The sequence below is a fragment of the Crinia signifera genome, chromosome 1, assembly GCF_055691185.1.
Source record: "Crinia signifera chromosome 1, ASM5569118v1, whole genome shotgun sequence".
In the NCBI taxonomy this organism is placed as follows: domain Eukaryota; kingdom Metazoa; phylum Chordata; class Amphibia; order Anura; family Myobatrachidae; genus Crinia; species Crinia signifera.
In genome coordinates, this window is record NC_139217.1 from 242,799,636 (window position 1) to 242,815,315 (window position 15,680).

The window sequence follows — 15,680 nt, forward strand, 5'->3', positions numbered from 1 at the left end:
CATGCATATAGATTCACTGTTTCCTGACCACTGTGTAAGGGTTAGGATGCGGGAGGGGACAGTTAGGGTTACAATACAATACAATACCAAAATGAATGATTTTCAATGCTGGGATTCCACCTTCATGGTTCTGACCATCGGCATGCTGAGTGCCCGGATATTATACCCAACCCATTCTGGTGCCTGCACATTTATTACAGCACATGAATATATATATTAGCCTGCACATTTATTACAAAAGATTACTTAACTCCTGTGCAAACTTGTGAGACCATGTTTAATATCAAGATACAAGTATAAGTAGATTTACAGTGATACATATGGACAGGGATCTTATTACAAATATTCAGAATCATACAATGTTAGTGTTAAGCTCATCCTTTAAGTGGGTCCTGGGTAATAGGACACCCAAGATATAAAAAGTCTATGGGTAAATATTGTGACCGTTTACCTTAGTTCTATTTTTATGCTAAATGTTGTGAATGAATACACCATTACTAAAGACCAATTATAGAAAGTACTTTCTAGAGATTGAAGTGTACATAAAACATTATTTTATGGTCTGCCGAGTCTTCAAAAGTATAAAAGTGGTGGGAGTTGGGAAATACAAATAAAAAGGATTAGCAGTTCTGTTTGTGTAATCCCCAAATCATTATTACTGGTATCATAGCATTCCTGGTTAGTCCATACAATTATTCCACATGTTCATTTTGTTAGTCGCTGCAGATCCCTTTAAGGCAAAATGGCTAAATATCTACTTTGGATACATTCAGGTCTTTTATTATTACATTATTTAACAATTTATTTAGAAAATGATTTTACAACATCTTCCCATTAAATGAGCTGTCCGCCTATATATAGCATCTGTGGCCATGTAGATTACTGCTCTTGTGACACTAGAGAGAGGATTTCTTTGACTAAATAGCAGAGTGTGTGGCCGCCATCACAACTTAGCATTCATCCGGCCCATTAGCGCTTCCAATTTCATTGCCAGGCCCATATCCCCTTTTATCTTCAGCTTTCCACTCATGAATGCCATTGTAGGCTTCAGTTTCCCTGTGAACCAGAGTAAAATACCATGACTAATTGAATTGTTATATTTGAAACAAATATGGTAACCAAAAAAATTTATGTAAAGGAACATGAAGAAAGGTTTTCATGAATAGATATTAAGTTTTACATATGCTTATGTCACTGTATATTTAATTTCCTGAAAATTTTATATATTCTGCTATCACTGTACTGTATTTTAAAGATTCAAGTTCATAGCCAACATTTGGGGGTCTTTAGGAAAGCTTGGAAAGAGATAAAATATAGGAAGATACCGCACTATGGGCCAGATGTATCAAGCTTTAAAAAGTGATATAGGGGAGAGATAAACAACCAGCTCTTCAATCCCAGCCTGTAACATGACAGATAAGAGCTGATTGATTGGTGGTTAATTATTCTCCACTTTATCACTCTTTGAAGCTGGATACATCTGGCCCCAACAGTCTGCTTCTGTCGTTCTTCAAACACAGCCTGTAACATGACCGTAAGCTGATTGGCGGGTACTTTATTGCTCTCAATTCTTTGATACAAATGCCCCATTGTACAATTAACTCACCAGTAAACATCTTCACAAAATCTGCGCTATCCATACTCATCACCACGTTCGCTTTGATAGGCGACTCTCCTTTTCCAACTCCACCCTTGTCACTCTTCAGATCCAGATACCAAGTACCTTCTTCTGCACCTAAGTACGGCAGACAAAGCAGTTACCCCACATACAATTGAAAATGGTATTGGAAAAAAAGATAATCCGGCTATCTAGGTGCAGGTGGGAAAATAGCAGCTCAAATTATACCCAAACTTTCCCAATAAAAGCATAAATAGAGGACAAACAAACACAATGAGGGTAATACTCCAAAGTGCTGCCCGTCTATAACATATACTTATATTACTATTCAGCCAATGCTGCATTATACTTTCTCCTGATATTGTTTTCCTCAAGAGAAAGTCTTCAATCACAGTACACAATGTCTGATGGAATGATCCTTTTGTTCCCCATTAATTACTTTCATGGATATAAAGTAATGGTGAATTTAGAAGACATTTTGCCTAGACGCACAGTGCATAGATGCAGGGATTAGGATTACCCAGATCCAGGATTCAGATTAACTCTCCCCTAGTGCCTAACCTTAACCCTCAGTACATCCCATCAGGACTCTGACAGTCAGGATTGCCCCTGTCGGGGGTATTAACTGGCATCACCTCATGATCACTTACATGTGGTTTTATGATCTATAGCATAAGAGGCTGAGAACACAAAAAAACACTTTTTACTGACCCCCTTTTACCCCAGTATCTGAATAAAAGACCACTGTGGGAAAGATTTAGAAAAACACCCTTAAAAAAGGAAGATAAAGTAACGTAGTGTAGTAAAATTTGCAAGTACAGTAAGTTACTTAAAATTCCTGCTTTTCTACTCTTAATGAGTGGCCGGTATAAAGATGGATCCAGGTGTTTTGCCCATGTTAAACATTCAAATCGGCTGATGTAACTGGAGCGGAGTTAAGCCCGGTACACATGGGGATATTTCAGCAAATATCGTCGGGGATCTGATTGCTGAGTAACCATATCCTTGTGTGTACAGGTCCCTGGTCGTAGGAGCATGCTCCTGCGATCAGCAGCTTCCTCTTTCAGTGACTCAGTTTTCATCAGCGACCTTCGCTGGTCGCTGATGAAAATGGGACACTCAGTAATTTGGTCGCTGAGCGATCTCATGTGTACGTAGCTTAAGAAAGTCTCCTACAAAACAGCTCTATGAAGTCAGACATAATTAGAGATGTCATCGGATAGCATCAAAAATAAAATACAAAAATGAAAATTGTGTTTAATAAAACATTCCTTTCAGATAGAGTTTAAGGAAATAAAACAGTTTGTGTCAAGTGTGAAAATACATTGTAGGCATACTTTTATATTTTTCCGTTATTCAATATACATGCATTATGAAGTCACAACTATCAATATCTCATATAGAATATATTTATTTAACTCCAACCTGTCATTATGATTAGTATGTTTGCATAATTAAATATCTACCTGAAAGTACAAACTGGTAGATTCCTTGAACAGACTTTACAGTGTCTTCATTTAGAGATCTTCCAATAACCGTAAATGTGTCTTCCACTGGACTATTGGTCTTTGATGCTGCCTGTTGTCCACCCTTAAAAGCAGCAGACCCACCTACAAGTGTAACAAAAATGAAAATCAATATATGTTCAGACCCTGGAGTTTGGGATACTTCTCACTTCATCAAAAACTTGTCTTTCAGGGGTAGATTTATTAACCTCAGTGAAGTGATAAACTGTCTGTTTTTTTATCACCGGCCAATCAGATCCTACCTGTGAAGCTACAGGCTTGGTTTGAAAAATGACAGGTAGGAGCTGATTGGCCGGTGATAAAAAACAGACAGTTTATCACTTCACCAAGCTTAATAAATCTACCCCTGAGTACCAATCTGGAGCGGAGTATAAACATAAAAGTGTGGCAAAGGCCCAGCACAATTGTGGTGCATTTGACAGGTTTTAAATGGATGAATTGGCACCATGTAGTGTAAAAGTATGTTTATGAATTAGTTTTAACATGCTATAAAAGTAGAGCTCTACACATGGTTGTAGAATTGCCCTTTTTAAATGCATAGACAAAGCACTTGTGAAAAAGGTTTTCTGTTTTTTTAAATGGCCTAGACATTTGGAAACAATACAGTTCATAGTACATTCTCACTTAAGTAGTCATATGCCAATTAACCCACTGGTGTGATAAAGTACTTTTTGCAGTAGATGCCCTTCAGGGATCTTGTGCATAACTTTGTAAAGAGAGACACACAGGTGAAAAAAAAGACAGAATTGTTGGGTTTCAGCATTTTTTAATTTCAAGGCATTTTCTAAGTGATCTGAATTAATTTGACTAGAACACTTAAGGTGCCCATACACTGCCTGCGACGTCTCGCAGCAGTGTACGGACACCTGATGGACTGCAAGCCGCCGGGACCTTCCGGCGGCAGGGACACATGCGATCCGTTGTGATGGATCGCATGCGTCACTGCTTAGCGCCCGTCCCAGAACGGGTGGTCGGATAGCCAGCCGGTCCGACCACCTAGTCGGGTCCGATGCGCACGGGACCGCGCATCGGACCCGACTACATGTCAGGGAGAGGTGATTTGGTCCGATTTAACGGGCCGATTGGTCGCAATCGGCCGAAATCGGACCAAATCGCCTTGATGTATGCCCAGCTTTAAACCAGGCATGTCCAAACTATGGCCTCCAGCTGTTGTGGAACTATAAGTTCCACCATGCCTTGCCACAGTTTTGCCATTAGGGAATGCTAAAACTATGGCAAGGCATGCTGGGATGTGTAGTTTCACAACATCTGGAGGGCCACAGTTGGGACATGCCTGACTTAGACAATGGCCCTACATAGCTCCGTGTGTAGCGGTGATAGCCATGCGTGGCCCTGTGCTTCAATATCACCTGGTGAATAAGATCCAGCATGTTGGATCAATCTAGTTAGATCGCCGGTCAGGGCCAGTCTTCTCACAGGAGAACACTGGCCCTGACAGATCACTCAGCACACATCGCTGTGCAGCGCTGTGTGCCAAGCGATCTGAGCTATCTAGCATTGCTCAGCAAAATATCTACGTGTGTAGGCCCCATTATTTATTATTTACAGTTTCTTATATAGCGCAGCAGATTCCGTTGCGCTTTACAATAGTAGACAGTGATAAAACAAACTGGGTATCAACAGACAGACTTGGAGGTAGGAGAGCCCTGCTGCAAGCTTACAATCTATAGGGCTATAGGAGGGAAACACAAGGACAGTAATAGCATAGCAGTCCACCAAGTTACAAGTCCAGAAGGGAAGCCATATGATACATAAGTGCCTCAGATGGTTATGCGTGTAGAACTTAAATATGATAGGCTTTCCTGAAGAGGTGAGAAGGTGTTAAGATTCTGAGCAAGTCTAAACTGTTTTTAGTGAAAGAGACAGGCATATATTAAACAGGTTGTGCTTGGGAAAGAAAACTGGTTGAGTTATAGATAAATATATATATAAAAAAAAAAAAAAGCAGCAAATTGCTTTATCCAGTTAACACTTTTGAAATGTAATTTGCATTTATTTATATTTTGTGAGTCTGATCAGGTTAAAGCATCCACCTTAGAACTGCCGACTGTGGTACTGTAAGAACAGGATAAAACAGGGCCTGTGAACTCTGGGCTGTGTATGTGGTGAATCATCGTGTATGTGGTGAATAGTCCTCAAGGGCTATAAGCTATAAGCGATCCAACCTGCATTGTGCCCAATGTTTGGGTTCTATGTGTGTGCAGGATGGGTCCTGTGATCATGTGGCAGAACAGAGAATGCTTCTGCTTGACTGTCATGCAGAGGTGTTTGCGGGGAGGACCGAAGTGGCCTGCATTTTTGAAAACAAGGGCATGTCACCACAGTTTTTTGGGAGTGGCCATGGCCTCGCAAGCAGTGCAGCGGCAGGTTTAACTTATAGAGGGGCACCACGTCTGATGGTGGTCATGATGCTCCCCCTCCTGCATTTGCATGCTTAAGAATCACAATTATAAGCTGTTTTGAGCAACTTATCATATGCGATCCATGCTAAAGCCGGACCTTAGACATTTTAGACAGATTTTTGAGCAAAGAAACATCTTGCCTTCAAGTCAAAGCTATCCTGTGTTATTGTAATACATGTTATTATTAGGAAATTCTAGTAATATATTTTGCAGTAAAACCGTGTGCTGTTCGAACTTTGTTTATTATGACCAAGGGAGCTTTACCCCAACGAACCACAAAACAGCAGTGACTTAATCCGGTACTCTCATTTCTTAAAAGGCAGAAGAATGTTTATATTTGTAGAATAGTTCTCCATCAGAGTACGTGGCATGACTTGTTGGACACCCTGAACTTGGTGTTTGCAATATATTGAGTTACCAGCTTATTTTAGGGTCTTCCCATAAAGACACAGAGGCTCTATGGACATTTCTCAATACCTTTTAAGTTTCAAGTACTTTCTAACGGACTTTGTGATCTAACCACCTACCATGCTCCTCCATTTTGCTAGTGAGAACATCTGGATTCTCATCTAAAAAGAAATCTGGAAGCAAGGGATGTCCTAAAGAAGAAGAAAAAAAGAAAAGACAAGGTTTTCACACTGAATATGTATAGTTGCTATACCTTTACATATGGCCCGATTCAGACCTGATCGCTGGGCTGCGAGTTTTCAGAGCCCAGCAATCAGGTAAACGCTTCCCCACCAAACACTCCCATCGCCCATGTGCATGGGTGCGAATGCGATTGCAGCCATGCACATGAGGGAAAAAAACATTCAAAATCACTCACCATCAAATGGTTTTCCCCTCTGTTTGCAGCTGCAATGGCCGTGGGGATAAGGAGGCCGCTGATGTCAGTGACCCTCCTTCCCAATGGCCTGGGAACACCTGCGTTTTCTGGGACACACTGTTGTCACCCTCAAACGGCCACAGGGTGTCAATCACCTTGTGAGCAGCCAGTGATGGCTGGCCATTGCTGGCTGCCTTCATATGGACGGCTCACACATGCCCACAGTGTACCGCGTGCATGTGCGGTCATTCGATAATTGCCGGTGCTGCAAAATTGCAGACATGCGATCGGGTCTAAATCAGGCCCATAGACTTTATGCTTCTTTTTTTTAGCTAGATGGATGAACACACCATAATAGTCCAAAAAGCCTTACATAAATAGTTACTTTATCGCTTTCACATGAGCATATAACAGAGAGGATAAACTGTACCTATACACATACATCTGTATATGCATAATTTCTGTAATCACATTTCAAAACACAGAGCTCATCAAAATACACACCTGGAGATACTGCGTAGACATCAAAGTCCTTAATTCCCTCAGTCTTTAATAGCTCCTCATCAATGACAAAATTTCCTGTGTAATTCTTTGGCTTGGTCAGAATAGAGTATGCAGCATCAGCCATGATGTCAGCTGTCCTGCATTGCTTCCCCACATCAGATCCTCCCAGCATATCCATAGCAGCTGTATGTATAGCTGCAGTGGAAAACACAATGTTCATTCTGATCTGTAACTAAAACGCATTTTAACAAAGTATTTTATTACGATGAACCATAAGGTTTTCCCACATCTACAAGTTCTGCATAAAATGCATAGTTGCGCTGCAATTTTGAAGCCTTTAACATTTATAGCTGCAAGCAACAATCGGGCTGAGTGGGCTTCTAAAATATTAAATTATCTAACATAAAAATGTAAGGTTTCAAAACAATAGGTCTTGAAAATGAATGAAAGTTAGAGTTTGATTAAAGAAATGCAGAGTGCTGAAAGGACAGCGGTAAGAACTTATTAACCTAAAAACATACAAGTCCTGCAGTTCTAGCAACCAATGAAAAGAATCTGTTAATATATTTCAAAACACGAATATTATAAAAGTTTATAATATGCAGAAATTAAATCGGATTTCCTAAACCACGATTAGCTGTGCGGGATGTCTATTACGGCTTTTGATTCTTTTTTATTTTTTTGATGCAAAAACACTGATCACATACATGCAATGTTTACATGTAATTTGAACATAGTAAATAATACATGCAATTGTAAATGAGATACGATTAAACCAATATCAGCACTTTTCCACGGCACTCCATTGTAATATGCCTACTTGTAAATGGTTCAATATTTGGGAATATTGTAAAAACCTACTTACAGTAGTAGTATTGGCATAGGTGGAATACAATTAAGGACAAAAAGAAAAAGAAGGTAGGGGGGAGATGACTGATGTTCATCCCTTGGGCACCACAATAGGGGGATCTCAGAGCAGGATACGGGTTTCGTACAACTGGGTCAAATGCATGTTATTATAAATCTGGGATTGTGTTGATGATAGCAAAGTCACAATAAAGATTTTCTATGCATCGAAAAAATGACAATGCCCATCTCTCCTTATCAAACATGAGGGCAGATTTATTAAGCTCGAGGAAGTGATAAAGTGTCTGGATTTTATCAGCGGCCAATCAGCTCCTACCTGTGAAGTTACAGGCTTGGTTTGAAAAATAATAAGTAGGAGCTGATTGGCCCGGTGATAAAAACCAGACAGTTTATCACTTCACCAAGCTTAATAAATCTACCCCTGTGTCTCAATCCAATCCAAGTGGAAAATAAAGGAGAATTTCTCCTCCAGGGTTGGGTCTGTCCATTCTAGTAGAATGGTCTTTTTTTACGGCTTCATTTATTGCAAGTAATAGTTTTCTGAAACCTGGTGTGAGCCTCTGTCCCCTTGGAAAGATGCCCAAAATGGTCCACTCAGGAGTGAAGGCCACAAAATTAATCAAGTTGGTCTCTGCAACCCCTCGAATCCGCCTCCAAAAACTTATTTTTATTCTTTTTTTTAATCAGAAAAAAGATTTTTCGGCCTTTGGTGCAATACGTGGCTATGATTGGTTACAGTGTCTTTATTCAGAAAAGAATTCTAACTTTCAGTTGGTAATTCAACTAAAAGCAAAGTCAATATTATAAAATTGCACTAGAGCATTCCTTTTACACCAGGTGCGTAGTTGCAGCAACCACAAAATATCAGATAATGGTATTGCAACAGCACTTCTCTGATAATATTTAATAAAACAGAATTATTTTAGGACTCTCCATGCTGTACCGCTCTAGAACATACAGAATGCCCTTGCAAGCTGGCCTACTCTGCTTCTAGTAATGGTCTGAATGTAAAATTCCATCACTAAAAAAAATATAGTAAGACATTTTGGGGGCACACACGCCCCCGCACCCCTTGCAACCTGCTACCATGGTTTGTAGTTCTGCAATAATTTACAAAAACACTCAAATCAGGCCCTATATCCGTACATTTACTAACGGTCATAAGCTTCCCGCTGCTCAGGGTCAATCAGTTTAAAAAGCTTAAATTATGTTCTACAAAGACATTCATATAAGAACGTACAGTAGATATATGCGTGATGGAGACAGTTATAGACTATATATAAACTTAGAAGTTTTAATAGCTTTGCTTTTCAAACTGTATCATTCTCCAGTTTTTTTTGTGTGACAGCATGAAGTGTTCTATAATAGACTGTTCTCTAAGATGCAGAGTTTGATGGACATACTGGGACACATCTTTATATACTGACATTCAAAACCGAGTAATAATAGCAAGGTTGATTGATTCCAGATTACTTTTAGCAGCTGTAGGATATGCTGAAGGGGAAAGATAGGAAAAGCAGCAGAGTTATCCGCATTATCACCCTGCAGACCTTAAGTAATAATGGTTAATGATTACATAAAATCAGACACTAAACTGGCAAAACCAATAAGAGCAGGTCACCTGTTCTTGGCCACAAGGCATTGACAGCAACTTCTCCTTTAAATTCCTCGGCCATCCCAAGCACACACATGGACATTCCATACTTTGCAATGGTGTAGGCTGAAATACAAAAACACATCTGCATTGAACATGTCACATGTGTTACTAACTGACAGACTGCTACACATATACAGGTTACATAAAAGTCTAGAAAAGTGTATTTCCTCTTTGGAGGCAATATATTCTTTATGGGGGAGGCCTACTCACAGACTGGTAACACTGGATTCCACTTTCCCAAAAACCGGGGGTAAATGCCCCCATTTCTGGAAATGCAGGCCTCTCCCTGCTTACTCAACACCACTGGCCGTCAACCAGGCAGTGCAGGAGGGAAACTACAGGTGGTGATAACTGTAGTTCCCCTGCTTCCCCTAAATAGTTACCAATTACAGGTTGGCCCATCCACCTGCACTAGTGACCAAGCACAAGGTATTCAGAGAAAACTCCTTAAAAGAGACTTATTAAAAATTTACATGGAAAATACACATTGGCATCTGGCCACATTTGCAGAAGTAGGTCACGACAAGTGAGCTTATCAAGTAACTTTAGTGCTAGAACAAAGCTTAGGGTGATTAAAACAATCTATTGGGACAATAGATAACTCTGCAACTTACCACAGTGATTCTTAAACCAGACTGGGTTCAGATTCAGTGGAGGGCTGAGGTTTAGAATATGGGCTACTTTGCTTCGTTTTAAGTAAGGGAGACATATTTTTGACCTGAAATCAAACAAATATATATTTTAAAAAAATGACACGGACAACAGAGGACTACAATGCAGAACAATGTATTTACATCTGTTAACCAAGTGCCCATTATGGGGACGATTCTGAATTCAGACGCAGCAGCGACATCGGAGGCAACACATTGGGGTTTGTTTTCATTTGTGCGTGTCTGAGCCCAACTGAGCATGCGCCATGATTTTGTATATATAAAGTCATAGTACAAATTTAGAACCGCAGAAGCAGAAATGTAAAGGACGGTCCTGGATGGTGACTGGGAGGAGGTAACAGGGTGCTAAGCTAAAAAGATGCTGAGATGCTGTGTCTCCTGGTAGTGTTGGAGTGCATCGTGGAAATCCAATCTGTACAATGATGCTGGAACACTCACATAGGAGGCCATACTCAGGTGCAGAGACTGTACCAGTCATAGCACTGGTACAAGTTTCAAATGGTGCATCTAAAAAAGCTACAAATTAGTATTGCGACGTATACAGACGCGGACCATGGCCTCAGATCGTGCACATTAAAGACACCCACCTCCCTTTCTTGTCAAGGGACATAAGGCATACACTGTATACTGTAGATCTACCTTTTCTTAATTCCATTTAAGACAGGCATCCAGAATAGACAGGGTTTACATACACATTATGAAGACAAGCATGTGCAGAGCTACTGCCTAATTCTCTGGTCGCTGAGATTAATAAAACAGCAAGGACAGGTAAGTGATCATCCTATTTAGCTAGTCCCCATCAGTGGCATAACAATAGCCTGCAGACCCCACGGTAGCGGGGAGGAGATGTATAGGTGTGGGTGCCGGGGTCTGCGGGGCTATTATAATGCTGCTGCCACTGCCACCTGCTGGGAGCTTACCTGTGATCGCAGCCCGGGACCCGCAGAAGATTTGTCTGTGGTCCCGGCTCCCTGTCCCGCCCTTGCTTCTGCTTCTAATCTAAACGGACTATCACAAAATATCCACCCCCATACAGCAGAAAAGTGTCTGCTGTATGGGGGCAGACATTTTGTAATGGTCCGTTTGCATAAGACGCTGGAGCAAGGAGCAGACAGTGGAGCCGGGACCACAAACAAATCTTCTGTGGGTCCCGGGCTCCGAACGCGCAATACTTTTAGTTACGCCACTGGTGCCCATGATTTACGGACACTATTCAGCTAGGTAGAAATATTTGCATATGGTGTCTCGCTAACATCTTTTTTCATGATCAAGCCTGCGTTTCTGTGCAGTTCATGGTTGTTTTTCTCCAGGATCACTGTAGCAGAATCACTGATCTTTACCATACATAGCAACTAAACCCGACCAATCTAATGGGCGCAATACAAAAAAATCCAGTTTGAGCGCTCAAACAGGTGACTTTTGCTCATTTTAGGTTTGCCACTCCTGTGCTAAATGTGTGAAGACATGGCTTGTTATGGTAGGTGTGGCTCTGGGTATTATTTAGCGGTACTTGTTTCCTAGCACGGTGCCCAATTTTTTCATCTTATGGCATCTTATGCCATCGCATTGCATGCCATATAGCCGCATACGATGCGATTTTGTATTGTATAAGCACCCTAATGGGTGCTTACAATGTTGAAAGCAGCCCCAATACAATTTTTTATTGTATAAGCACCATAATGGGTGCTTATTATTTATTTATTAACAGTTTCTTACATAGCGCAGCATATTCCGTTGCGCTTTACAAAGGGGACAGTGATACAACAAAACAGGGAATTTACAGACAGTCAAAATGTAGGAGGGCCCTGCTCGCAAGCTTACAATTTATAGGGAAATAGGCATTGATACATAAGGATAGATACTGTATTCTTTATTGCATCAATTCCACCAGAATGCAAGGTTCTATGACTGGTTCTGGAATTTGATAAGCTTGCCTGAAGAGGAACACTTATAGGTTTGGAGACTGGAGGAGAGTCTTATTGTGCTTGGGAGGGCATTCCACAGAGTGGGTGCAGCCCGTAGAAAGTCCTGCAGTCGGGAATGGGTGCGAGTAATGAGTGTGGATGAGAGATGCAGATCTTGGGAGGAGCGTAGAGGTCGTGTTGGATGATATTTTGAGATATGAGAAGATATGTATGTTGGTGTAGTTTGGTTTATGGCTTTGTGTGTAAGTAAAAGAATTTTGTATTGAATACGGTAGAATACAGGTAACCAATGAACTGACTGACAGAGTAGCTTTGCAGACGATGAACGTCTGGCTAGGAAGATTAGCCTTGCAGCTGCATTCATAATGGACTGTAGTGGTGAGAGTCTGTATTGGGGAAGGCCAATAAGGAGACTATTGCAATAATCAATGCGTGAGATGATGAGAGCATGGATTAAAGTTTTTGCAGTGTCTTGTGTAAGGTAAGGGTGAATTTTAAATATGTTTTTTTAGGTGCATGTGGCATGATTTTAAGACAGATTGAATGTGGGGTACAAAGGAAAGTTCTGAGTCAAGGATAACACCTAGGCAGCGAGCTTGAGAGGTAGGAGTGATTGTCATCTTCTCAACAGCGATAGAGATATCAGGTTGGTAACTACTATTTATTGTCGGAAATAGAATTAATTCTGTTTTTGAGATATTAAGTTTGAGGTGGCGAGATGACATCCAGGATGAAACAGCAGAAAGGCATTCAGAGACACGGCTCAAAACAGATGGGGACAGGTCCGGGGAGGATAGGTAGAGCTGAGTATCATCCGCATACAGATGATACTGAAATCCAAAGGAGCTGATTAGTTTGCCAAGAGATGAGGCATAGATTGAGAAAAGCAGGGGACCTAAAACTGAACCCTGAGGTACTCCAACTGAAAGAGGTAGCGAAGAGGAGGTAGAATCAGAGAAACGAACACTAAAGGAGCGGTTAGATAGGTAGGATGAGAACCAAGAGAGGGCTGTGTCTTTAAGACCTATGGATTGTAGTGTTTGTATGAGAAGTGTGTGGTCAACAGTGCCAAAAGCAGCAGAGAGATCTAGAAGAATTAGTAGTGAGTAGTGGCCTTTAGACTTAGCAGTGACCAGATCATTCACAACTTTAGCCAGTGCTGTCTCTGTGGAGTGTTGGGCACGAAAGCCTGACTGATGCCGGTCCATTAAGTTGTGCGAGTTAAGAAAGTGTGTGAGGCGAGTATAGGCAAGTCTTTCAAGTAGTTTGGAGGTACATGGAAGTTGAGAAATGGGATGGTAGTTTGAGAGAGAGCTTGGATCAGAATTCTGTTTTTTTCAGAATCAGAGTAATAACTGCTTGTTTGAACAATGAAGGAAAGACACCAGTAGAGAAAGAGATGTTACAGATTTTAGTTAAGATTGGGATGAGCACAGGAGACAGAGATTTACTTATTTGCGAGGGTATAGGGTAAAGAGGAGAGGTAGTAGAGTGGGAGGCAGAGAAAAGTGCAGATACTTCATCTTCATTTGTGGGATCAAATTAAGCAAATGCTTCAGAGGGCTCAGGTATGGAATTGAGCATATCACCAACGGAGTTGGAGCATACCAATTCATCTCTGATCTTGTCAATCTTATCCCTGAAGTAGGAAGCAAGATCTTGTGCATGGATAGTGGTTGGTGGCTTGGGTGAGGGAGGGATTTAAATGTATTAAAAAGACGTTTTGGGTTAGAAGCTTGAGCAGAAATGAGAGTTTGGATATATGTTTGTTTGGCAGTTTCCAGGGCATAACTGTAGTACTGGTAGATATTCTTATATGTAAAGCAGTGTTTTTCAATCAGTGTGCCGTGGCACACTAGTGTGCCTTGAGCTGTTCTCAAGTGTGCCCCCACATCTAGAGATGCCCAAACCCATTTACAGCCACCACCAGTTCAAATGTTATTTGCTGGTCTCTTCTTTTCATGTAAAGGGCCAATGTATTTTATTTTAGCTACCTGTGGGGATCATTGTGATTGTTTTTAATATGGGGGTCAATAGGTTTTTTTTTTTTCCTGTGGTGGCCAAGGTGTTTTACCCTGTGGGGATCTTAGGGTGTGTCTTGGCAATTTTAAAGTCCTATTTAGTGTGCCGCAAGGTAAAAAGGTTGAAAATCACTGATGTAAAGAAATCCATTGGACTGAGATTTACGCCATTTACGCTCAGCTTTGCGTGGTGTCTCGTTAATTTAGAGTGCCACGGTTGGCGTCTAGGCCTACGTGGAGTGTGGCGGGTAACTGGAGCCACTTCATCCAGGGCTGTTTGGAGGGTTAGGTGTGATACCACCATCTCAGGAGTAGTGAATGCAGAAATAGGAGCAAGCTGTTGTTGCAGTGAGGAGGAGAGTACTTGGAAATTAATATCATTAATATTTCTGCGGTCTTGAGGTGGATTAAAGGATTCTGTGTTTTTGAGTTAGAAGTACTAGAGGACAGCATGCAGGAGATAAGGTTGTGATCTGAGAGAGGGAAAGGAGAATTGGTGAATTCATACACTGAGCACAGCTTAGTGAATATCAGATCAAGACAGTGGCCATCCCGATGAGTAGAGGAGTCAGTCCATTGGGAGAGGCCGAGAGAGGAGGTTAGAGAGAATAGTTTGTGAAAAAGGATATGATACAGCGCTCGGGTTTAGCTGAATTTATTACAATGTTAAAACATGATTATAGACAATACATTGCATATGAGAATTCTCAAATATAAAAATGAAAAAAATAGGTAAAAATTATTAAAAAGGGTTTGCTACAAGCATTCAATATTGGAGCCAAGTGGGTGTTGAATGTTCTGAATCAACACTTGGGTGTATAATTACCATACGTGGTGGATGGCTTTATTGGAAATTCAGATATTCAAAGTCCCGGAGATTTCCCAGTGAAGGATTCCTGTGTCTCTCACAATGGAGGTGATGATAAGGCAGTCCTTAAGGTACAGCTGGTACCAAATGGAAATGGCTGCTGGTTCCAGGAGATCCTGTACCTTAAGGACTGCCTTATCATCACCTCCATTGTGAGAGACACAGGAATCCTTCACTGGGAAATCTCCGGGACTTTGAATATCTGAATTTCCAATAAAGCCATCCACCACGTATGGTAATTATACACCCAAGTGTTGATTCAGAACATTCAACACCCACTTGGCTCCAATATTGAATGCTTGTAGCAAACCCTTTTTAATAATTTTTACCTATTTTTTCATTTTTATATTTGAGAATTCTCATATGCAATGTATTGTCTATAATCATGTTTTAACATTGTAATAAATTCAGCTAAACCCGAGCGCTGTATCATATCCTTTTTCACGTACTTTGTATATTTTTGGGAGCCTTACACCCTCCTGATACAGCAGCTATAGTCACATCGGTGGTTACCCTTTTCTTCTCTCTAGAGAGAGTAGTTTGGAGGCATGAGCAACAGATTTTGGGCTATCAATAGCAATGTTGAAGTCACCCATGATGATGGTTGAGATGTCAGTGGAAAGGAAGTGAGGGAGCCAGGCAGAAAAATCTTCCAGAAATCGTGATGGCTGCCCAGGTGGGCAATAGATAGCTGCAACATGCAGCGAGAAAGGAGTGTAAGTTCTGATGGCATGTACTTCAAATGATGTGAATGTGAGTTATGGAACCTGTGGT

General features: G+C 41.0%; 1 protein-coding gene across 1 annotated transcript in view; it reads right to left on the minus strand.

The window, feature by feature from the left end:
* Positions 1–258: 258 nt before the first annotated feature.
* HSDL2 (hydroxysteroid dehydrogenase like 2) overlaps positions 259–15,680 on the minus strand; it is a 63,592-nt gene continuing 48,170 nt past the window's right edge. The window contains exons 6-12 of the mRNA XM_083179470.1: positions 10,036–10,139; positions 9,386–9,484; positions 6,898–7,092; positions 6,095–6,166; positions 3,085–3,228; positions 1,607–1,735; positions 259–1,056 (exon numbers count right to left, since the gene is read on the minus strand). Coding sequence (XP_083035596.1) covers positions 944–1,056; positions 1,607–1,735; positions 3,085–3,228; positions 6,095–6,166; positions 6,898–7,092; positions 9,386–9,484; positions 10,036–10,139 — 856 coding nt within the window. The 3' untranslated portion in view covers positions 259–943. The remainder of the gene's footprint in view (positions 1,057–1,606; positions 1,736–3,084; positions 3,229–6,094; positions 6,167–6,897; positions 7,093–9,385; positions 9,485–10,035; positions 10,140–15,680) is intronic.